The sequence below is a fragment of the Antedon bifida genome, chromosome 11 (genome assembly GCF_963402885.1).
Source record: "Antedon bifida chromosome 11, ecAntBifi1.1, whole genome shotgun sequence".
In the NCBI taxonomy this organism is placed as follows: Eukaryota; Metazoa; Echinodermata; class Crinoidea; order Comatulida; family Antedonidae; genus Antedon; species Antedon bifida.
In genome coordinates, this window is record NC_136236.1 from 7,150,267 (window position 1) to 7,174,382 (window position 24,116).

General features: G+C 33.3%; 3 protein-coding genes across 5 annotated transcripts; 1 reads left to right on the top strand and 2 right to left on the bottom strand.

The window, feature by feature from the left end:
- Nucleotides 1-58: 58 nt before the first annotated feature.
- LOC144855765 (adhesion G-protein coupled receptor G6-like) lies at nt 59-5,007 on the top strand. Its single transcript, XM_078713688.1, has 5 exons — nt 59-503; nt 883-1,007; nt 1,333-1,592; nt 2,051-2,120; nt 2,865-5,007. The coding sequence occupies exons 1-5, from the start codon at nt 393-395 to the stop codon at nt 3,301-3,303; spliced, it is 1,005 nt and encodes a 334-aa protein (XP_078569814.1). The 5' UTR covers nt 59-392; the 3' UTR covers nt 3,304-5,007.
- Nucleotides 5,008-9,338: 4,331 nt separating this feature from the next.
- On the bottom strand, nt 9,339-11,847 carry LOC144855690 (uncharacterized). The gene has a single exon (XM_078713607.1). The coding sequence runs from the start codon at nt 11,409-11,411 to the stop codon at nt 10,101-10,103; it is 1,311 nt and encodes a 436-aa protein (XP_078569733.1). The 5' UTR covers nt 11,412-11,847; the 3' UTR covers nt 9,339-10,100.
- A 2,766-nt stretch (nt 11,848-14,613) lies between these two features.
- On the bottom strand, nt 14,614-24,059 carry LOC144855318 (uncharacterized). 3 transcript variants are annotated; one of them, XM_078713138.1, is made up of 4 exons: nt 24,009-24,059; nt 23,274-23,452; nt 16,454-16,601; nt 14,614-16,128 (listed from the first exon to the last, which is right to left on the bottom strand). In XM_078713138.1, exon 4 carries the CDS (start codon nt 15,905-15,907, stop codon nt 14,993-14,995), a length of 915 nt encoding a protein of 304 aa, XP_078569264.1. In that variant the 5' UTR covers nt 15,908-16,128; nt 16,454-16,601; nt 23,274-23,452; nt 24,009-24,059; the 3' UTR covers nt 14,614-14,992. The 3 variants fall into 3 exon arrangements, with proteins under 3 accessions (XP_078569264.1, XP_078569263.1, XP_078569265.1); XM_078713137.1 differs by having other exon boundaries at nt 14,614-15,932; nt 16,450-16,601; XM_078713139.1 differs by lacking the exon at nt 16,454-16,601 and having other exon boundaries at nt 14,614-15,932.
- Between the last annotated feature and the right edge of the window lie 57 nt (nt 24,060-24,116).

A 24,116-nucleotide genomic window follows, 5' to 3' on the forward strand; every position in this document is an offset into this window, starting at 1 on the left:
ATTATTTTCAAAATTCTCAGAAGTCATATAATGTTTTGTTTATCTATTTATTATTTTGTAGACTCGCTATATAGTTTGTACAAGTATTGGAATAAAACTAAAATAATTATTGATCGTGTAAGGATGACCCTTTGACCAAAAATTCTGGAGTTTGATGTTGGTACTATACTGACCTGGGTGTGTTTCCGCAGTTCGACCTCCGGAGAACATTCAGCTAGCTGTTCAACTCCGATGTTTTGAACTCCGGAGTTTTGCTTTTGTCTGAAAGGGGTATTATTAGTACAAGTAAATATTTTGCATTTTTTTCTTACTTTATTTAATTTACTATAAATATAATTGAATTATTACAGGATGTACTCGGTAAACCTGAATGTGTGTTCTGGGATTTTACAATGGAAAACGGACATGGTGATTGGTCCAACGAAGGCTGTTACTACAAAACAACATCAGACGATCGGTTCGTCTGCTTCTGTAACCACTTAACAAACTTTGCTGTCATTATGGTTAGTCTGCATACTTTCAAAAAGTTAGGATGAACTGGAATAATATTCTTTTTGGTCCTTTAATTATTTTTGTTGCAGTACAGTAGTACAGTACACAACTTTTCCCTTTCAGCAACCGACCAACCAACCCTTAAATACAGCATTCATATAATTAGAAATCCCTTTCTGGTCTGCACATTCCTTTACATGTTTTGTTGTTTTGAGAACAAAAGTAGAGGGTTAACGTTTGATATTATTATGCGTATTATTATTGCCTACTTAATCCAACTTTGTTGTAACAAGCTGGACTGGTCTGCTATAGAAATGTACATGTAATAAATATTTACAGAATGTGTTTAAAAACTTTAAATAAAAGTAATTATCTGTTGTTATTCTGTAGGATTATTCAGAAGAAGAAGAACAGACCACAATATTTCAGGATGTTCTTACATACATCAGTGTCACTGGATGTGTCATCTCTCTCGTTTGCTTAGTGATCACGATTATTACAATCATTTACGTCAGGTAAAATTCGAAAAGAAAAATAAAACTGAATGCATAGGCTAATACGTACTGAAACTCAACATACGACAGTGTCCATTGTGATAACTGCATTAGTGATAACTTTTACTATATGCACCTCGATGAATTATTTGTATGTTAGGCCTAAAATGATGGCATGTTTTTGTTCCTTTAAATTTAAAACCGATTTTTTTCAATAGGAAATGGCCTATTATTATTTAGTGTTTAATTTATTAGTTTTGACATATTTGACTTGTTTCCCAGAATATCGACAAATGTACCCACAAGATTAACGTATTTTTATTTTTTTTAAATTTATATATTTTAGAGAATTACGTGGAAAGTGGCCTCAACGTATACTATTAAACCTGTGTCTTTCACTGATCTTTCTATACACTACATTTGTGGTCGGCATTGAGTTAACATCGTGTCCAAATTGCTGCATCGTGGTAGCCATTCTTCTGCATTACTTTGTTCTCACAACACTTTTCTGGATGCTTGTCGAAGCCGTAAACATGTATCTGGAATTCCTTTTCAAACATTACCATGCAGGGCGTTTTTTTATGTTGTCGCTATTGGTTGGCTGGGGTAAGTTCTGATGTTTCTACGGTTACATTTACAAATAGAATCGGGTAAACGATCGTCTGCATTCGTGTCATCAACACGACGCTTTGCCGACTGAGCTATCCGGTCATCTGGTTTATATCAACGTTAAAACTAGATTCTTTTCCTCAAAATGACGTCATGCAAATTTATGGCGTAATCAATTTGAACACTTGCAGTAGGCCTACATGTTGCAAAATGAATAAAATAATATCTTACAAGACGCACACAAATAAATACAAATTAAAATACGAACGTTATGTATTATGTTTTTAATTACTTTTTGTATGAATATTTTATTAATCTACAATGTGGTGAATAGTAAAGAAATTCACCATAATCATATGACTATAAAGAATGTAGTCCTAAACATTGGTGTCTCAATAAGCATCCACACAATATGCTAAATTCCATCATTTAACAATAATTGTTTTTCCTAATAGTTATACCTATATTACCCGTTCGAATCATTTCCGTTTTGAGTTACGAAGAAACGTATTTCAACGAGGAGTAGTAAGTTTGTTTTCTGTTATATTACGGTACTATTATATATGTTGCTATGAAATGACAGTACGCCTACATACAGATTTTTGTAGAAAAAAAAACTGTCCATCATTTAACAAGATTGAAATCGTAAAACCAACTTAAAAATTAAAATAAATCAAGTTTTTAAAAATAATATTATGAAAACAGTAATTGGAGGCAACAACGGAAAAAGAAAATAAGTTTCAAAAATATTTTTTTAGAAAAGAACATAATTATTTTAAAATATGGAATTATGTAATATCAAATTTAGGACATTAACCAAAAATAACCAAATCTATCATATTATTATAAACAATTGTAATTTTTTAAATAAATAAATTAGAGTTCACACAACATTTAAGAACCAACAAGAAAGATGACATTTTCGAAAATATTCGATTTTTTATTTTTTAGACAAATTAATTAATTTATTTTACACATTTAACATCACTGTAATGAGATAAGAAGCTCTCTCTACACTATAAAAACTTTGTGACAAAAAAATGTGATGTTCCTATGGACATGATGATGGATGATATCACCATATTTAGGCATATCACTACCATATTTGGGCATATCACTACCATATTTGGGCACATATCACACGCTTTTTTGTCAAACTAGTTTGATAGAGTAGACAGAGCTTTATGAAAGATATACTGTACACTTTGACTTTAATGCAGGTTGCGCATGCGTATTACTAGAAATTTAATCTATTTTTTTTCTTTTTAGTTGTTTCATGAAACATGGATATTCGCTATACTTTGGGTTGTTATCTATCTCAGCAATTGTACTCGTTCTCAATTTCGCCGTGTACGTGAGCATCATCCGCGGGCTTACATGTCGACCAAGACCAACGGAAAGACAAGATACAATGAACGAGCTGATCTCACGAGTACGACAATCTATCATGATAACGATGCTTTTTACTTTAACCTGGATCTTTGGATTTTGCTCCTTTACTTCTTCCGAGACGGTTCGACATGTGTTCCAATCTCTGTTCTGCGTCTGCAATTCTTTGCAAGGTATCCTTATTTTCGTAATACTGTGTGTTCGTCACAAGGAAGTCAGGCTTGCCTGGGTGAAATGCTTCTGCTGTCTAGAAACTATTACCGCTACTGACACTTCAAACAAAACTCCGGGAAATGCGATTGCAACTACTTCTCTTTGAATTCGAAACACCCACTTTTTAATGGTTAAATGTTGTTTACATCGATTAATAAGTATAAAAAAACAGCAGCGTAAAATGTAAGATTAAATAATACTTAGTCTAGTTAAAATTGTATTTACTACTTATGCCTAAATTTCAAAAGAAAATTACAATGTTATATGAATTAATTAAAAGCGAAAAAAAAATTTCACATATGAAATGCCAAGCGGGTTGCCTCGGTTTTTAGTCGCGTGCAACGCGACTCTACAGCTCACTATGTCGGTCGGTCACTCAGTCGGTCGGTTGGTCGGTAAACACTAACTTGATCACGAGACTGCATCCATGTATATGGCCTTGTTACAGTACCATATAATATCACCAATAATCATTCGGCCTAAGAAACGTTATTTGAAATATAATTTACCACACTAATCATACTAGTTACAGTATTTTATTATATTAAGCAACCCAGCAATGGCAATCAAGGAAATACATTGACCAAACTAAATTGTCTTAATTAAAATATTAGTATTATTATTATTTGTTCGTTTTTATGTTTAAACATATTACATAGTGCATATCGTTTTAAATCATTCATCAGTGGATCCATTTATTGTCATTTGCATATAAAATTTACAATTATGCTTGCTTATACTAAAACAGATAAAAAAATACAATTACAATGTTGTTTTGAAGAAATGTTGAAACGAGGAAAAATACAGGCAAAGTTGTATAATGCAAACCTCTCGAGTTGATTTGACGCTGTTTATTTGAAGAAAATAAATGTTACTTTGAATTGAATTGAATTGAATCACTTAGGCCTACTTGTCTTTACTTTACTGGCCTACGATTCCCCATTCTGCGTCCTGACCCGGGATGCACACCCGGGATAAACAACCGTATACTCTTCGCATCTCAAGAGTGTAAAAGTGGTAGATTTTTAAATACTAGTCATTCATTAACTGAGTAATTTTGTTTTGAATTAATCTATTGAATATAAAAATATACTTCGTTGTTATTGCTTTGGATTTACGTGAAATATATAAAGATTATTTGAAATTATAATTTTAAATTTTTTCCGTCATAAACAAATCCTAAATTATATTATAATACGGTAGTTGGAACATTTTAAAATGTATATAATATGCATAGTGTAGCTTTAATATCAATGTCAGTTGATGTTTGATTTTTCCCTTTTTTTTTCTTTACAAACATTGAATACAATTTAATAATGTGAATTGCCAGAACAGCTTCACTAACATACTTAAATATATTATAAAAAGTATAAACTATTTTAAATAAATATAATATTTAAGATCAAATAATTATTAGGTATAACAATAACGATCAAGTTATAAATACAGTTTTTTCCGGATGTTAGTTTAAATGATGACACGTCATTACATTTAGCTTGTAATATTCCTGTGCAACCATTAACTAACTCTACCGTGCAATAGATATAAACAAAAAATGGCACGAATATCAACAAATTAAATTGGTGGAATATAGGTGTGTTATTAAATATTGATAACTTTTAACTTTTAAAATACAATAATAGTACAGTATATAAGTTTTCTCATTTTTCATAACTTAAATATTTGTTATGTATTTTTTCTTATGAATTTAAGGTAGGCTTTTTGGTATGAATACAGTACATTACCGTACTATGTATACTGTACTAAAACCAATATCTGTAATATTATCAGTGCTATGAAATAAAAGTAACATAGAAACTCATTGTCTGATTAATATTTTTTTATCAGCTTCAATAATTCGTGTGTTTTCCGCCGTTTATATGGAATATGGAACGCCATAATCACAAGTGGTGTTGTGTATAGTTGATGGTGTGTTGCCCTACTCTTCTGAAAGATGTACTGGGTTCTTTAAAGTGCACACGAGCCAGATGTGTACACCGGACCTTTAGTTTTAAGTCCTTATCCGATAAGACTCCGATAGTTCTACCACCAGAACAATGGTCGTGGAGTGACTCGAACCTGTGCCGATTGTATATCTGTGGTTTGCGGCGGCGCCCCTGCCTAAACCGCTCGGCCACTCATTAGCCTCTTTCTCACAGATGTGCCTGCAATATCCGGTATGATGCTGGCGTCGTGCCGGTATCGTTACCGGCATATACTCATTCTCATCGGACTATCGTAACGGAAATATAACCGGTATATACCGGCTTTCTGTGAAAAAGGAGTCGGGCATATTCGGCCAATAAAAAGTCTCTGACAAAATAATTATTGAGGGCGTCCTTTATTGTTATTATTTTTGTCCAGCGATATATGGCGGCGAATTTTAAGTTACAGATTATTATCTTCCTTTATAGCATATTTATGCAATACATGCTATGTACAGTATATTGTGCATAATTATACAGGTACAGCAATTAAATAGCCGTCATCGGCAGTGACCTTAATTAATTGGAAAGAAATAAAAAACAAAGAGCCAGTAAATTCGTTGGTGCCGTTCATTTTAAAAGTTCATTGAGGGTCGAAGTTTGCCCATTTTTTCGAAAATTTTCCTGTACTATAATACAGGTATTCCATTTAAAAAAAGGGCTAGAATATCGAGTTTTATGTCGAGGTAATATGCGCAGAACACATTATTTCATTCTGCGCATGTCAATTATGATATGATCAGTTGCATAAAAAAATATAAGGGTCGAAATTTCATTTATTAGTATAAAAATCAAATAATGTGTTCTGCGCATGCCATTTTGTCAACAAATAAAATATCAACTTTTTAAAATACCTTGAGGTACCATACGCAAAACACATTATGTGAGTCTGGGTAGGCCTATTGTCAATTATAGTATCACTATATCATAATTGACATGCCCAGACTCACATAATGCGTTTTAGTAATCAGGCTAGTTATATAACAACATTTAAGGATCGGAATTTTTTCGGAAAATTGCTTGATTCTGCGCATGCCAATTATTATATAGTATCAGTCCATGTCCATGTACTGTGGTATTTATATCCAAAAAAAAAGAAAAGGGTTGAAATTTTGCCATTTTTTCGAAAATTCCCAAGTTATAGAACAGGGATTTTTCGCAAAATGGCCAAAAAAACGACTTTGTAAAATGATGTATTTATTATTATTATTATTTATTTATTTATTTTATATATATTTGTCCTCAAGCTTAACTGGAAACTGAGGAAATTCGGATTAGGCCCTCCACGGACCCACGGCAGCCAGCAGTGCAGCGCCTACCATATCAGCACACCGGGAGACGATCCCCTACTCTTTCGAATAGTGTACCAAGTTCTTTAACGTGCACTGTTAAGTACACGGGACCAACGTGTATTGAGGTAACATGCGCAAAACACATTGTTTGATTCTGCGTATGTCATTTTGTCAAAAAAATGCCAATTATTATAGTAATATTAATCTGTTATCTAAAAAATATAGGCCTAAGGGTCGACATTTGGCCATTTTTCGAAAAGGTCTCTGTACAATACAGACGTTTGTGGCGGAAAATGACTTTTTAAATTTAAGTTAACATGCGCGGACGACAATATCTGATTCTTCTCATGCCAAAAAAATGAAAAAGTTGACAATTGGGGAATTTGGCTATTCTCTTCTTCGATACATGTTTAGAAGAGAATTTATATATCATCGTTTGCCTTGCGTTTTATGCAAATAGGACTGTGCAGGTGTAGTGGGACTGGGTGGGTAGGTGGTTTGTCAGCCATTCGCGGTCAACACACCACACTGTTAAGTTCTCTACCAAACTCGCATTAACAGTCATTCCCATTTATATTTTGTCTCTTTGATTCAGAACATGACTTAAGTGGGGGCCTAGGCCTAGTAATATGTTAAGCTTCAGGAGCTTTGTCAGGGTATCCGTATCAGGCGTCAACAGAAGCACATGTCAACCGCAGTACCACAGTCTTGCTGTCCTAATATATTGCTGTCTTAACAAAAGTATGGAAGGCAAGATACATCAGCACAGCAACAAAGATCAAAATATTCAACTCAAATGTCAAATCAGTATATGGATCAGAAACATGGAGAACTACTAATCAAATAATAAGGAAAATCCAAGTGTTCATCAATAAATGTCTGAGAAGGATTCTCAGAATATGGTGGCCAGAAAAAATAAGAAATGAGGATCTCTGGGTTAGGACTGGACAAGAGCCAATGGAAATTGAGATTGGCAGAAGGAAATGGAAATGGATTGGTCACACACTAAGGAAACCAAAACACAACATGACTAGGCATGCCCTAACATGGAATACCCAAGGAAAACGAAATAGAGGACGCCCAAGGAACACATGGAGGAGAGAACTGAATAAGGAGGTGAAGGATGCTGGCTATAAGTGGACATAGGTGGAAGGAATTGCCCAGAACCATGTGAGATGGAGACATGTAGTTGATGGCTTATGCACTGCTAGGTGTAACAAGGCTTAAGTAAGTAAGTATAGTATAGAATATGTATGAGACATGATTGTACTATTACATAGGAAATGTAAAGAAAAAATCAAAAGTGGTTAATATGGACATCTGCAACGATTTATAGGAAAACAACTGTGGCAGGTCATGTTTTATCAAAACAACCCCAGGCTGCTGTGACGACACAGCTGCCTAATCAATGAAAAATATCTCCGCCAAGGAGCAGGTATTCTGAAATGAGATAATGGACAAGGGAGATAATGGACAAGGGAGATAATGGACAAGGAAGATGACCATCCGTCTAATTTTAAACATAACTTTTAGTTGTATAAAGAGCTCGTCGCAGGCAGGAAATATGAAATGGATTGTTTACAGTAAATTTTGCCTTCGTAGTAGAAGAACTCCATATTAAAAACTATAAGTATTTATTAATTTGGTGACGAAAACAACAAGCTTCTTTTGCAGCCTCTGACGAGGACAGTCTTTGGTCATACCAGACTCAACAGTTCACTATGTCGGTCGGTCGGTCTGTCTGTCGGTCCGGTATCACTATGCGTTTTATCGCTTTTCTGTACTTTTTGAACTGTTTTGATGTACAGACAAGTTTTACCTATGCACGCGACTTATGGCTGTTGGCCTTGTTACATAGTTCAGCTCTACTGTAAATCTCCTTAGTTCAGTCCTACAAGCTCTGCTCATCATTTTCTTGTCTAGGCCAACTGTTCTGTCTTTGTGGTTACAAACTCTGTCAGCAACCATCCGCCTCTGTACCGCTTTTCTTAGTCATGTTTAGTTTTCAGACCTCAAGTTTTTATTTTTTTAGTTATATTGTCTGGTCTATGCTCACCTTTCTTGCATCTATATAAAACAGTAAATTTGTTTACATAATTTCAACAGCTAAAAAAACTCGCAAATTACAGCATGGATAAATTATTTTATAATTTATCGTACTTATAATCCTACCTAAACTTATAAAGTCTGTTTTTTTTAATAGCACCCTCTATCCAATGTTATAGGAGAGAGCCTTTGTGGGGCCCTGAAGATGTAATAGGGTACTTATATTTTGTATGATAATATGAAAACATTAACGAATATATATATATATACGAATAATTTTTTCGTAGAACAATTGCTACACCACGATGTAACTTTGTAAGACTGCAATTTAAGACCAGGTACAGTAAAAAAGTAGCTATGTTGGTTTTTTTTACCTGAGGGTTATAAAAAACTACAATGTGTTCTTGTTATATGCACATTAAGGAAGTTTTGAAAAGAACAGTGAAGATCTGTTTATCATAAAGTAACATTGAATTGCTTCCTTCTGGTGGTATTAAGGCGGAAAGGTGATGTGATTTTTAACAAGGCCAACAGCCATTAAGTCGCGTGCTACAATACATAGTGATACCGGACCGACAGACAGACAGACCAACCGACCGACACAGTGAACTATAGAGTCGCTTCCACGCGACTAAAAACAACGTTTGCGTTTATTTTATATATTAGGTAGGCTAAAGAAAAAAGCACAAAATCTTATTTTGTAAATTTTTTTTTTAATGAAACAAAATTATGCCAAGTATGAAATGAAAAGTACAATTAATAGTTACAGTTCCATGATTCTTCTAACAAATATAAAATAGAAATGGTATGTTCTTTTAATGTAGCCTATCTCTTAAAACGTATTTATTATGTTCATTATTTATGTTTTTGTGGAATGAATTTATAAAAACAAATATAAGCATAAGATACTCTACAATACAAAACGGTCAGATTGGAATTTTACAGTTATTATACTGATGATAATGATATTGATAACAAGTCACTAATTGAATCATTTTCTTCAAAGTTAATAATGAACAAACTTCTTATATATAACTTCAAATCCTTTTTAATTTAAAAAGGAAAACAAATATTTTTTAAAAAGGTGTGCACTTTTAAAGGTGTATTGTCCCCCTGAAAAAATAAGTCTTAAAAAAAATGTTGTTGAATATGAATTTTAATGTAACGTAATAGTTATCCACTTTGACCAAAAATTGGACCAAAAAAAAATGTATTTACCTGAAAAAAATGTAATTTAAAGCAAAAAATGGTCAAATTGGCTGCCAGCCAATGAATGTTTGGTTGAATTTAATTATTTATTTTGTCATTTTACAAGTGAAAACATTATTTTTTGGGTGTTTTTTTTCTACGGAAGTGATTAACTTTATATTAACTACAAAATAAGGTATTCAAAGTCTGATTTAATTAATCTTCATTTTTCATGTTTTTGGGGGACAATACATCTTTAAGAAAACTGATAAAATTCATAATTTTTTTGACATACAGTATCTACCTTTCAATTCGGACACCTAAAAGACTAATGTCCATCTGTCCATCCCATTGGTGGATACCATCATGGTAAATACGACTGAAAAACCAGATCACATTAGAGGTCTTAGGTCATTTTTGTTAAGCTCTACTGATAAAACATCTCTTTCTTGTTTCCTTTTCCTACAGAAATATAGGAAAGGAAATACTATCAAAAGAACTATACTATATACACCAACAGTTCCAACAATAGCGACTGAACAAGACTCGTTACCATCATCTGGTACACGTGTTATGGTTAATTGTGGTTGTTTTTCATCAGTTGTTAGTACTTTAGTGACAGGTGGATTAATTCTGCTTGTTGGAATCATATCTGTAGGCCCACTGATTACTTTCAACAATACTTGGTCCTGTGCAGTTTGTCCCTGCTCATTTCTTACAACGCATTTGATTGCAGTCTGATGATCACTAGCTATAACTGAAGTTAATGTCAAAACAGATTCCATTCCCATATCATTCTGTGTATACCTGCTGCTTGGTATATTACCCACAAACCATTCAAAAGTTATTGCTGTAGAAGTAGAACTGAAGGCTGTACAGGTAAAGTTTGCTGGTGATCCTTCTTCATACTCTGCAGCTCCAGAAGTAACTGCCACTACTGGCATGTCAACAACAGTAAGCGCATTAAAGCTACAAGATTCAGAGTATGATGTAAAATGAGAGCTTGTAGAAGAGCAGCTTAAAACCATACCAGCATGGGAGAATTCTGCTGTAAAAGTGTATATAAGATAAAGTCTGTTATTATCTTCTCTTTCAGTTACTGTACTTGATAACGGTACGCCATCCTTATTCCATTGTAAATGAACTTTTGGATCACCAATTTCCGACACACACATCACCGCAACTTGAGTTCCAACAGACACGGTTGCAGAACTGTCCAAACCAGTACATTCTGGATATTCAGGGACTGATGGGGTATACAAGACATTCAATGTTGCTACAGTAGATTTAAAATCTGTAATAGCTGTACACTCATATGTAGTTTCCGGATGTTGACAAATTACACATTGATAATTTCCAGAATCTACACCTTTTACTAGATCAATAATCAATTTATACGTTCCTGTGTTACCTTGGTCCATTTTGGTAATTCTGTATCGATCTTCTGGGTCTTCACCATTTATATTTTCTAAAGCAACCTTATCAATATGGCGACGCGCCGAGAAAATCTCAGAATCTTTAGTCCATGCCAGAAAAAAAAACCCAGCAAGATAGGTTCTGTTGACAACGCATTCTAAAGTATGGTCTGCACCCTGTGTCACTTCAGCAGATTGTGGATCTATTAAAAACTGAGAATTAACACCAACCAAGCCAACAAGAATTAAAATCATCGGAAAACGGTGTAGATATCTAGATGTTTCCATACTTGTTGAGTATCTTCCTAGGGTACTAAGATGAATAGTAAACAGAATATTAGCACCACTAGACAAACTTTGGTTACAACAGGTGAGATACGGATAGTAAGTGATCCTCAAATCCCCTTCTGACTTCTCAGTACACAATAGCCAAGAGAAGGAGGCCTACAATGTCAATTTTTATCCTCAATTGGTGCTGGAATGCTCAACTTCAAAATATAACTTCTTTCTGAAGGGAAAGCCTTTCATGAAATTGTTCGAATACACTAAAAATACAAAGTTTAATACAGTAGTCCACTTAAAAACAGCTATTCAAACAAAAATCATCTCACATACTGTATGATGTTCCTACCAATATCACCTTTTATAACCAATCAGACTTTAAGCCAATGTAATCCTACATTCTGATTGGTCTATAAACAGATTACACCTTCAGTAAATACAGTAGTTCCACCCACCAAAGTGATTTTCTAACTACAGTACTTTACAATAGCCTTCCTAGTGTGAGAATCAAAAAAACGTTTTTCTTAAAATCAAATAAACATAAATAAAACATAGACTACCTACTTTTGAAAATGACTGGGTTCATTCCCGGCATAGCAATCAAAATTCCACAAAGAGAGATTGTAGAACCACAAAAAAAAAGATTTATCCTCGGCAAGATTTGAACATTGACATGCATAAGATGCATATTAAACATTACACCAAACTTGCATAATTTTTCACCACCTAATTTGTGGATAAAATACGGTATTTATAAATTTATACCGTGTTTTTTGTATCCTTTTCTGCTGCCAATAAAACATACCATATATTTTGATTTTCTGTAGTGTAAGCTATTTACAAATGGATATCCTATAGTGAATGAAAGTAAGGAACAACCATCACAGCAACTGCAATTAATCTGTTGGGGAAACAGACATTTCAGAAAAATTAAAAAGGAACAAACAGGACAGCCAGATTTAGAAAGGAAATTTAGCAAAAATTAAAGGAAAGTACGTCAATAAAAAAACAAAAAGAGACTGTGAAAGTAGAGGCTACAACATTGCCAAAGACAACAAATTCTTTCGGGCAAGGAAGGAATAACTTGTTCCCATTTTAGGGGATCGAAAGGCGGGCTGGTTAAAAAAGATGAATTTTAACATGACCACCCAAGATAGTACTTCTAGCAGAAACAGGGTACTCAAAATTCAGTATAAAATTCCACAAAGAGAGAATGTAGAACCAAAAAAAAAAAAAAGATTTATCCTCGGCAAGATTTGAACATTAACATGCATGAGATGCATATAAAACATTACACCAAACTTGCATAATTTTTCCCCACCTAATTTGTGGATAAAATACGGTATTTGAGGATATGCAAAAACAGGGCCATAGAGAAAGAGCATAAATACAGTAAAGCTATTGTTAATTTTCCTCACCACAAAAACAACAATGTGTTCTTGTTTAACATGCATTACATTAAGGAAGTTTTGAGAAGTAGAAATCAGTTTTTCTAATAAATTAATATACAATTGCTTCCTTTTGGTTTTCATGCGAAAAGGTGAGGTAATGTTAAAAACGGAAAAAAACGACATGCCTTTATTTGTACAATTGATTGTTAAAGAAAGCACAATATCTTACTCTGACACGTGGGAAATTAGTGAGTGGGGAATCAATTTTGCACAAAAAAATGTTGTTTTCTATTATCTCGGACTCTTATTGCAAACGAATCGGGGAACCCCCTTTCAAGGCAAACAACATGACATCACGGTAGAATAACTACTATATAATTTATGCATGAGCTTTAACAAAGTGGGCGGAGCTTAGCATGAAATTCCATCCTCTTGACTTTTTGAGAACGATGAAGTTGCCATTTTCCCGTTTACGAAGAACGACTAAAAATAATGTACATAAATACAGTTCAAATTACACTTAACATGGAATTTTCAAAACTCTAAATAATATTTGAACTTCAAATTTAATTGTTTAATGAAATAACATTTTTATTGGGTTAATATTGCTGTGTTAAAAGTGGCGTTTGAATGCGAGGCCCTAGCTAGGAAGGCTTATGCTGTATCACCAGAGCCAAGTGCTTCAGAAGGGCACCGTGCCAAGAGACAGGGGAGGGAGAGACTACCGGTCGTGTTTCGTAAAGTTCCTAATACTCAATGAAGGAATCGTACAAAAGGAAAAATAATATGCTGATTTGTGGAGCACGATTATTAATGCACTGTGATAAAACGGTGCTGTCACACATGGAGAGTGTGTCTATGCTTAAACACTTTGTCTTCTTTCCATTGAATTTTAGGTGATCTAAAAAATGTTCTCATTCTTTTTTAATAATTCAGAAAATAAGTCAATCTTTTAAGGACATTTTACAGTAGATGTTTTAACATGGTGTCCTGAAATCCCCTGAAAATGTTATTTCTGTTCTATTTTCTTCCTTGCACAACATTGTTCATCATCGATCGTAAGGATGTCTTCCGTTTAGAGAAAAAGCCGTATAGACTGCAATTGCAACTCAGATAGACCATAATTGAACTATAATAATATTTATTGACATTCTTATATTCATCAGTGACATACAGTACAACAAAAGGGAGTGTCAAAAGATGTAAATCTTTGATAGAGAAAAAAGAACTTAAACATAAATACAGTAACTATTGTTGGTAATTTTCCTATCATAAAAACCACAATGTTTTCATCCTTGTTTTCAACTTTAATAGAGCAAAGAACTTGTAAGCCTACAGTCGATCTATTGTTGGTTTTCCTATCATCATAAAAACCACATGGTTTTCTTGTTACATGCGTACATTATAAGGAACGTTTAAGAAGTAAAGATCAGTTTTTCTAATCAAGTAAAATTGCTTCCTTCTGGTATTGAGGAGAAAAGGTGAGGTAACTTTTAAAAGGAAAACAAAAAAAAATCACATATTTCTTGATTTTTACAATTGAAGTTAAAGAAAAAAAACACAATATATTTGTTTAGTTATGTCATTTTTACCAAATTACATGTTACATTTTTTACAAAATTATGCAATATAAAAAAGTAATATAAAAGTACAGTGTAGATTATATATATATATATATGGTTTCTTTGCTTAAGATATATTATTTATATATTTTTTAATATTCCATTTAATGTCACATAATAGTTATTACTTTGACCAAAAATTTGATCAGAAAAAAAAAATGATTTATCTGAAAAAAACTGTAATTTAGGCAAAAATAGTCATGATGATGATGGTGAATTTAACTGTTATTTTGTATATTTATAAAGTGAAAACATAATTGTTTTTATTTTTTTTACAAAAGTGATTAACTTGATTAAAATTACAAAATGACATATTCAAAGACTGATTTTATTAATCTTAATTTTTCTTGTTTTTTTTCAAGACAATACAATTTTAAGTCTGAGGATGATACAACACACTATTCTCTATTAAATTTTAAAAATATCTTCACATTTTATAATATATAAGTTTAGAGTGTAGCTTACTTAACTAAAGTGCTAGTGTACAAAACAGATACAAAATGTGAAGAAATACCAAACAGGATCCAAACACAGTCTGCTATTGGTCAATCCAAAACAGACTACAAAAACAAAATTAATTACCATCTAAAAATTTACCAAAAATTTGCAAACATTTTATAGATTTATTAATAGCCGCTGCACAAGAATCACTACTATATTCTGATACAGGTGTTGTTTTCGATCCTTCTTCATCCTCTGCAGCTCCTGAAGTAGCAGCCACCACTGGCATGTCAACAACATTCAGCGCATTAAAGCTACACGATTCCGAGTATGATGTAAAATGAGAGCTTGTAGAAGAGCAGCTTAAAACCATACCAGTATGGGAGAGTTCTGCTGTAAAAGTGTATATAAGATCAAGTCTGTTATTATCTTCTCGTTCAGTTATTGTACTTGATAACGGTACCCCATCCTTATTCCATTGTAATTGAACCTTTGGATCACCAATTTCCGACACACATGTCACCTCAACTTGAGTTCCAACAGACACGGTTGCAGAACTGTCCAAACCAGTACATTCTGGATATTTAGGGACTGATGGGGTATACAAGACATTCAATGTTGCTACACTAGATTTAAAATCTGTAATGGCTGTACACTCATATGTAGTTGCCGAATGTTGACAAATTACACATTGATAATTTCCAGAATCTACACCTTTTACTGAATCAATAATCAATTTATACGTTCCTATGTTACCTTGGTCAATTTTGGTAATTGTGTATCGATCTTCGGGGTCTTCACCATTTATATTTTCTAAAGCAACCTTATCAATTTGGTTACGTGCCGAGAAAACCTCAGAATCTTTAGTCCATGCAACAAAATAATAACCAGCAAGATAGGTTCTGTTGACAACACATTCCAACCCATGGTCTGCACCCTGTGTCACTTCAGCAGATTGTGGATCTGTTAAAAACTGAGAATTAACACCAACCAAGCCAACAAGAATTAAAATCATCGGAAAACGGTGTAGATATCTAGATGTTTCCATACTTGTTGAGTATCTTCCTAGGGTACTAAGATGAATAGTAAACAGAATATTAGCACCACTAGACAAACTTTGGTTACAACAGGTGTGATACGGATAGTAAGTGATCTTCAAATCACCTTCTGATTTCTCAGTACACAATAGCCAAGAGAATGTAGGCCTACAATGTCAATGTTTATCCTCAATTGGTGCTGTAATGCTCAACTTCAAAATATAACTTCTTTCTGAAGGGAAAGCCTTTCATGAAATTGTTAAAAATACAAAGTTTAAAACAGTAGTCCACTTAAAAACAGCTATTCAAACAAAAATCATCTCACATACTGTAGGATGTTCCTACCAACATCACCTTTTATAAACCAATCAGACTTTAAGCCAATGTAATCGTACATTCTGATTGGTCTATAAACAGATTACACCTCCAGTAAATAGTTCCACCCACCAAAGTGATTTTCTAACTACAGTACTTTACAATAGCCTGCCTAGTGTGAGAATTTACAAAATGTTTTTCTTAATATCAAATGAACATAAATAAAACATAGACCCACCTACTTTTAAAATTCAATCTGTTATTCTTAAAAAGTGCATTTATGAAAAAGTTTTGAGGACGACTCCGAAAATGACTGAGTTCATCCCGGCATAGCAACATGTTTTGATACCGTATATTTTGATTTTCTGTAAGCATTTACACATGGATAGCCTATAGTGAATGAAAGTAAGGAACAACATCACAGCATTTGCAAATAATCTGTTGGGGAAACAGACATTTCGGAAAAATTAAAAAGGAACAAACAGGACAGCCAGATTTAGAAAGGAAATTTAGCAAAAATTAAAGGAAAGTATGGGGTATGCGGACTTGTCGTTGAAACAAGTCAATATAAAAACAAAAAGAGACTGTGAAAGTAGAGGCTACAACATCGCCAAAGACAACAAATTCTAAAACTAATTCCGGTAAGGAAGGAATAACTTGTCCCCATTTTAGGGGATCGAAAGGCGGGCTGGTTAAAAAAGATGAATTTTAACATGACCACCCAAGATAGTACTTCTAGCAGAAACAGCGGTACTCAAAATTCAGTATAAAATTCCACAAAAAGAGAATGTAGAACCAAAAAAAAAAAAAGATTTATCCTCAGCAAGATTTGAACATTAACATGCATGAGATGCATATAAAACCTTACACCAAACTTGCATAATTTTTCCCCACCTAATTTGTGGATAAAATATGGTATTTGAGGATGCAAAACCAGGCTCATAGAGAAAAGAGCAGTAAAGCTATTGTTGGTTTTTCTATCACCACAAAAAAAAAACAATGTGTTCTTGTTTAACATGCATTACATTAAGGAAGTCTGGAGAAGTAAAGATCAATTTTTCTAATAAATTATAATCCAATTGCTTCCTTTTGGTTTTAATGCGAAAAGGTGAGGTAATTTTAAAAGGAAAAAAAAACAACATGCAACATTATTTGTACAACTGATTGTTAAAGAAAGCACAATATCTTATTCTATGCGCACTAACTGATCGACACGTGGGAAATTAGCACCAAATTGCTCTTCTTGTGTTTGGAGACATACTACAGTCATACAACTTTTTTTTAAAGAAATCAGGTCCTAACTTGGCTGGGAGTCATTGGCCAACTAGGTCTACTTGACCTTTCTGGGCTAGCCTACTATTACAGGCTTAGGGCCTAAAAATGTATTTACCTGTATTTCACAAAGTAACAAGCAATAGTCTTATTGATAATAAATCACAAAAAAGTCATCTATAAAATAAAGACAGAAGTGAAGAATCTCTCTCCAAATATTAAACATGTATTTAGGGCTACAATTAAATATTGTTTTTTTAATTATAATTTTTATCTAAATTGCTTTGTTTAATAAAAGAAACCATGTTGTTGGTACTTGTTCTGCTTGCTCTAGAGGTGTTTCTATGACACCGCATTGGATACACTGTAAGGTAATGGAAGTAAATTCGCGCTTGAAAGCAGGCACGGAATTCCCATTTTGGCAATTTTAAGAGAACGATTAATTCTCTCCTTAATTAGAGGTCAATAAGGAGCGCGTAGGAGCACAATCACGCAGGCGCTCCTTAAAAAAATGATGAACTGCCAGTTTCACGAAATGGAAGATATCTTTGAATGATGACAAACAATGAAACAGAAATAACATAGCGAGAAATTGATATTTTTGGAGCACAAGTTTACTTGAAAAATGTCTAATTCCTTAACGGACATTCTGATGGACAAAATGTTTACTGTAAAAGGTTAGCACATCAGGGGAAATTTTTGCCGTTGATGTAGCCTACTTAGTCTGTGTATACTAACATTGAATCTAAAAAAAGGGCACCTTTAAAATTTAAGGGGGGCGGGGACCTGTGGACCACCCCCTTGGATTCGCCCATGAACTTTGATAGAGTAAAAAGTTAACTTAAACATACATACAGTAACTATTGTCGGTTTTCCTATCATAAAAACCACAATGTTTTCTTGCTTTTTTCTTTTAAATCAACTTTAATAGAGCACTTGTAAGCCTACAGTCGATCTATTGTTGGTTTTCCTATCATCATAAAAACCACAATGTTTTCTTGTTACATTCATACATTACACTAAGGAAGTTTTGAGAAGTAGAGATCAGTTTTTCTAATAAAGTAATACAATTGCTTCCTTCTGGTATTACGGCAAAAAGGTAAGGTGATTTAAAAAGAAAAAAAATCATTCACATTCCCTTTATTTTTACACTTAATGTTAAAAAATAATTTTAAAAAAGCACAATATCTGTGTCATTATTTTAAAATAACATATTACAGGCGAAGATTTTTACAAAAGTATGCAATATAATAAAGTTATGAAATGAAAGTTATTGTGTTGTAGGCCTTGAATTTGGTGATTTTAGGGGCAAGGCCAGTTAGCATCCAGTTTTTCATTAAATTAGGGCTAGCAAGGCCAACTTTGAAGGCACCAAAGCCATTATTAAACAAAAAAAATTATCGACAATTTATCACTACAAACGCGATTTCTTGTAACTTGGATTCCGCTACTGCCATATACGGCAGCTGTGGAATAGCCTGATACTGTAATTGAAAATTGTGCGAAAATGCGAGGTTTGTTTTTTTCTGCGCAAAACTATTTTGACAAAACAAAATGTCATAAAACAAGCTGAATTTTTCGATTAAAACACTAGAATAATACAAAGTGTGTGTCAACTTCAGAAGAGCAATTCATTCAAACAAAAAACATCTCATACAGGATATTCCACTTCTTATAAAAAAAAAGACAGACAAAAGCTAAATGTATTCTGATTGGTCTATTAAACAGATTATACAGTCACCTCCAATATAGTTCCACCCATCAATGTGATTTTCTACTAACCAATTGTATGTACTTGCAGTATGCCTGTCTAGTCAAATTCATTCTGTTAATTTAAACAAAGGTTCATCTTGATAGCTTTGGATGCCGAAATTGGACACACATCAGTAAATTACTTGTATTGTCCCCCAAAAACATGAAAAATGAAGATTAATTAAATCAGACTTTGAGTATGTTATTTTTTAGTTTTAATAAAGTTAATCACTTCCATAGAAAAAAACAAAAAAAAAATGTTTTCACTTATAAAATGACACAATAAATGGTCAAATTCAACCAAAGATCCATTGGCTGGCAGCCAATTTGACCATTTTTTGCTTTAAATTACATTTTTTTCAGGTCAATACATTTTTTTTTTATCCAATTTGTGGTAAAAGTGGATACTATTATGTTACATTAAAATGGAATATTCAACAAAAATTTTTTTAAGAATTATTTTTTCAGGGGGACAATACATCTTTAAGCTACCCTAATACAAATTTCAAACAGGCACATTAATTATTAGGTGATCATTTAGAATAAAATGATCACCTATTGTTATTGTATAAAATCTTTATTATTATTTTTTTTTTTATTATTTTTTTTCTTTTTATTGTTTCTGTACACTATTTTGTGTAACAATTATCTCAAAAAGTTTAATGTCAATGATTACAAAAATTTCAGAATATCTTTCAAATAATACAACTTAATCCTAATAAGCTTTCCAGCGTGATCACTCATCCGTGACGACATTTATACGCCATTTTGCGAAATCACATTATCAATCATATCTCCATAATTCATTATCACATATTAATGAAATTCACTACACGTAAACTTCAGATCAAGGGTAAAAATATTAGCAAATAAAAACGCACGCGCACGTAGGTTCATGCGCGTGATACCGCGCGTTAAAAATTTAAAACGCTCAAAATTAAGTTTTGATCAATTTAGAGCATGAATTAGGCCATTTGCGTGTTTCAAAAAATTACTGCGCAAAAATGCGTTTTTGCGCGCGCGATACTTAAAAAGCGTAAAAAATATGAATTTTTTTTACAAATCTCATTCTACTCACCATCCTTAGTACATTCACCAAATTTGAGTCAGTTCCGACTTAAAATAACGCTATACGAGCACGTTAAAAATGACAAAATGCGCACATTTATTTTACAAAAGTTCTGAAAATGGTGAAAAATAGGTCTTTTTTAAAATGAAAATAATTCTTCAGAATGCAAGATGACCCCCGATTTTTTTAACTTATTCTGGAAGCCATTGAGTTGTAGATATGAATTCATGTACACATTTTACGTACAAAATGTTTTGACGTCATCAAATGGCCACTTGAATTTAAAAATTAGGATTTGTTATCTTTTTGTGTAGATTATCACATTCAACAGAGCGCATCTTGGTTATGTGTGCTCGAATTTCGCACAACTTTCAGTATGTGCTTGCTTAATTAATTATCTTTATCATGAGTTGACACTATCTTCATTTTAATGACGTCATCACGCGTAAAAACTTGAATAACGTAGGCCGTGTAATTTCACCTTCGCAGTAAATTTGAATATCTTACAGCTCTTCAGAATTGAAGGTTACTTTGATGATTATAATTTATTATGAAAGCTGATGAAATTTAGATATTAATTCATATAAAAATTAAGCCTATCGGATGTTGTGACGTTAACATATGGCCAGTTGAAGTGAAAAAGTAGTTTTTTCATATTTTTCGTCAAAGTTATACACAATTCAAAGAGCGCGCACAGCGCTTCTACGTGCCAAATTTTTTTCCAAATCTTATATTTTTTTGCTCAATTAATTATCTTTCGAAATTGTCATCTTAAAGTTTAGTTTGATAACGTCATCATGCCAAAAAATTAGAACATGTGTCCCGTAATTTCACCTATGCTACACTGTATATAGATATACAGTATATACTGTACATATTGTATATGGCATATAGGCACAACTCAGCACTATAAGCATATAATAGGATGGCATACATCAACATTTTCCGATCGTATGTTAACGTACGTGCATGTTTAAAAAAAAATTAATTTCAGTAAAATGATAAAAATGATCACCTATAATTCGTCAAAGTGACGAATTAAATTCTAGTTGATAAATTAATGTTGTCATACATGTAGCAACTGTTATAATGTACAGTAGAACCTGTGTTTTACGTACCCCGATTTTACGTTCCCTGGATTTTATGTACGCATAAAATGACCGTTGACGTCATGCATAGTAAATAGTGTTATTTTCTTACATTGAGGGCGCAATTTAACAACACACCACAAAGTCAAGTCTGTGAGACAAGCCACACCCGTGCATTACTCATATAGCAGCGACTGCTTTTATTGATAGAAAATACAAAAACATTGATACAGCTCACTATGTCGGTTGGTCGGTAAACACTAACTTGAGCATGCCACTGCAGCAATGTATATGGCCTTGTTCTTGTTTATTTATTACTTTTAATTTTATTTATTATTACTTATTTATTTAAACATTGCACAGCTTGCATATACTTTTCTAGTTAGGCCTCACATCTAGCTAGGCCTACATTAGTCTAGGCTAAAAGCTAGTGACCTCTGCGTGAAAGAAGTAGGTAAACACGACAGTCTTTTTAGCTACAATCTACGTATTTGGGGGTCAATTTAAGGTCAACCTGGATTTTACGAATGAAGGCTCTACTGTATAAGGGTTTGATTGGCTATTTATTATAATTATTTATTTTATTGTGACAGTCAAAGGATTGTGACAGCAACAGTTAGTGGCATAACACATACATAAATATTAAGTTATAGAAAATATGAAGAAAAAAAAACAAATCGCAATTTTAAAATTAAAACATCCTAATAAAAAACAAATTTTCTTGCAGTGAATTGTCGGTCAACATTTTTCTCGGATTCCTGAAAATGCTTTCTAATACTAGAGCATAATTCAACAATTTTCTGAGGGAGGATCGATATTGTTTTTTCAAAACACAAATCAGAAATTTGAATAATAGCTTATTGTGTGCTTAAAAATTCCTTCTTCTCTAAACACAGCTCCTTGATGATCTACAAATTGTTTTTGTCCCATTCCCTACATTTTTTAGATCTAATTTAAGGTCACAAACTACATTTAATGTAAAAATAAATACTATATGGTCCTATTTGGATAACTTGTTTTGTCTTTAAAAGGTTAAAAATGTGAAAAATAGGTCGATTCTAATCATTAAGTGTCCCACTACAAATCTCAACATGCATTGCACAGGGATTTATATTTTTTTTTTTTCTGTAATTCATCCACTTTAAAATCAATCGTGAGGTCAAACCAAGCAAAGTACCAGGTTTCTCCAAATTTGTATTAACGGATTCTGGTAAAAACAGAAAGACAATTAATGCAGCAACTAGACAACGTTAAGCTAGGCCTATAGCTAGTGTACGATGTTTGTACGTTACTGCTGTTTACAAGCTAGGCCTACAAACTAAGCCTAGCCAGGCTAAAGACCGTTCACGAAACGTCATTCAGAGCGACCTAGGTAGTAAATGGTTTCTCTCTTTTTATCATAATTTACCATAAAACATACATTTAAGTCAAGGAATTGTATTACTTTGTGAAAAGTAAATTGTTTAAAATTATTTTTGGTGTTGCACACCAATAATAATCCACTACACTCGTTTCCAGTGAATTGGGCAGTACACTGGAAGACGATCCCTATACTTCTCGAAGAGTGCAATATGTGCACATAAGCTGTGTGCAACATTAAAGTCTCGTTCGAAATACAGTACGCTATTTACATGTATTTCAACCCGCCAGTTGGAACACACAAGAGAGCGACGATGGGATTCGAGCCGTGGACTGAAGCAAACATGGTTCACAGTTCAGCGCACAACGCAGTGATTATCACCAGTTTACTCGACTGTGTTATATTAAAGTTTTCTCATGTTTTATGTACATGAGGTTTTGGTCCAATACCACGCATAAAAAGTGAGTCACATACTGTAAATACTAAAAATACTACTAAAATAACAAGTAGTCTTCACGCACCTTACAAAAGTAGAGGCATTGAGTTGAAAATCCAGCAGCACTACTCTACTCTTGACTTACAGTAGGTCAAGATCCTGGTGACCATAACAGCCTTCTCATACTCTCCATAATCTGACGAGGTATCTTCAAAAAATCATCGTGAAGGAACACGGTTTACGATAAGATTTCTATGTGAATACCTGAAAAATTGAATTCAATCTGTTAGTGAATAGACATTCCAGTCACCGTCTCCCATTGTAATATACAGGCCCAAATAATACTCCTTTTCAGGCACTGTTTATTTATGCTTTTTCATTCATAATATGAAATTTACTAATAATATATTTAAAAATTATTATAGGCCTAAATATTTTCATAGATCAGTAGTAGTAGTAGCCTAGTATACATTTGTTTAAATTATGTATAATAATTATTTAGATAAAACTTGTATGGTTTGATTCCTCCATGGTTTGATTTATAAACTATACTGCCTAGGCCGCCGAGATACCTCAGAATATTACTAGGCCTAGGACTCCAAAACCACACTGCTGCACAGCCGGTCAGGTAAGTGAGGACAGGTCTATAAACTAGCCTAGCCCTAGCCTCTATTCCTATCTATGTCTACTACTAGGCATAGAATGGCATAGGCAGGCCTATTCTAGTACAAGCGAAGTTGTCGCGGCTAAATCACCAGTCTAGTAGCGTTAATAACAAGTTTTGGCCTGTAATGTAGGTAGGTACTGCTTTGATGCAAACCTTTCATTGCTTGGTTGAAGAATGCCACAGTGACAGGCAGGAATTTCCTAAAATACTGTGTACAACATGTGGTGTGACACGACCTTGTGCCATGTGGTGGTGGCTGTA

Excerpts from the sequence above, each read along its gene's own strand:
- LOC144855318 (XM_078713137.1), bottom strand. The coding sequence starts at position 16,586 with ATGCTTACAGAAAATCAAAATATACGGTATCAAAACATGTTGCTATGC. Across the intron at positions 15,933-16,449 it reads AGATTGAATTTTAAAAGTAG|TACCCTAGGAAGATACTCAA; the intron begins GTGGGTCTATGT and ends TATTCATCTTAG.
- LOC144855690 (XM_078713607.1), bottom strand. The coding sequence starts at position 11,411 with ATGGAAACATCTAGATATCTACACCGTTTTCCGATGATTTTAATTCTT.
- LOC144855765 (XM_078713688.1), top strand. The coding sequence starts at position 393 with ATGGAAAACGGACATGGTGATTGGTCCAACGAAGGCTGTTACTACAAA. Across the intron at positions 1,593-2,050 it reads GTCGCTATTGGTTGGCTGGG|TTATACCTATATTACCCGTT; the intron begins GTAAGTTCTGAT and ends TTTTCCTAATAG. Across the intron at positions 2,121-2,864 it reads ACGTATTTCAACGAGGAGTA|TTGTTTCATGAAACATGGAT; the intron begins GTAAGTTTGTTT and ends TTTTCTTTTTAG.